The 1,100-nt window shown below is 25.9% G+C and overlaps 1 protein-coding gene across 1 annotated transcript in view; it reads right to left on the bottom strand.

The window, feature by feature from the left end:
• Positions 1-620, bottom strand: part of LOC108571081 (alpha-(1,3)-fucosyltransferase 10-like) — a 6,227-nt gene extending 5,607 nt beyond the window's left edge. The window contains 1 exon segment of the mRNA XM_017933052.1: positions 581-620. Within this exon segment, the coding sequence (XP_017788541.1) occupies positions 581-620 (40 nt within the window).
• Positions 621-1,100: the final 480 nt, after the last annotated feature.

Genomic DNA, 1,100 nt, shown 5'->3' with positions numbered 1-1,100 from the left:
AATAAACTTTGGATCATAATTTTATAATAATTGGTCAATTTGTTCTTGATAATATTAATTTATGGCAATTTTAATCCCAATAATTTGAATACTTATAAATATACAATTCAAAGTAATTAAATTTTAAATGATAACACCATTTTAAATTTTGGGAATGATAGAAATCACAAAAATTTTTAATAATTTTGCTTAATTTGAATAATACATAAAAGTTTTATCTGTTTATGATGTTAAAAGGATCAGTTAATAGTAAAATAGCATTGATAATTTGCACATTTCTGTAATTAACACATTGTAAGCACATTTCTAACATTTCCAAAAGGAGTCCACCATAAAATTACAGGCACTTCTGAAAATAATATAATTAAAATTCTTAAAAGTCTTCATGCATTTTAGAAACCTGAATAATATAATTTGCTATGGAATTGAATTAATAATAATGATGATTATTTCAAACATTATAGGTTTAATAATATTGCAATTTAACTAATAATATTGTTACTATAAAATGTAGGTTTAATAAGTAATGTAATAAGACTACTATCAGTAATTTTGTACGTATAGTAGACTCCCTCTTAACCGATCACGCTTTTATCGGTCTCCTCTTTAATCAGCCACATTTTCGTTAGGAGTCCAAACAGGAAAACAATTGACACATTTCCTGTTACGTAGCTCATTCATGGTTCACAGTATTTATCATAAAGGAAACTTCAATTGCATGACTTCTTCTTCGGACTTAATTTTGAAATAAAATAAAAGAAAGAAGCTGAAAGTGTAAACAGTTTAACTGGAGAATTCTGTTCTTGTAGTGAGATATTGTAATTCAGTCTTTTTTAGTATTTTTTAAGATCTTATTCAAAATTTAATATTATGCTTGTCGCATAACCTGGCAAAAGATTTTAAGAATGAATACAATGTACAATACTGATCTTATAATTTTTAACTGCATTTAGATCGCAGTCAGTTCAGATTCACATTCTATATTTTATATGTAAATGTGGCCAGAAGTCCGGTCACGTAGCGAACGGTTAAGAGGGAATCTATTGTACCAGTGTTTTATTATTAATGTTTTTTATGTACATTTCTTATTTAATATTAAT

The sequence above is a fragment of the Habropoda laboriosa genome, unplaced genomic scaffold (genome assembly GCF_001263275.1).
Source record: "Habropoda laboriosa isolate 0110345459 unplaced genomic scaffold, ASM126327v1 scaffold106, whole genome shotgun sequence".
Taxonomy (NCBI): Eukaryota; Metazoa; Arthropoda; class Insecta; order Hymenoptera; family Apidae; genus Habropoda; species Habropoda laboriosa.
Note: the sequence above shows the minus strand (reverse complement) of the source record. Positions and strands in the feature narration are given on the sequence as shown.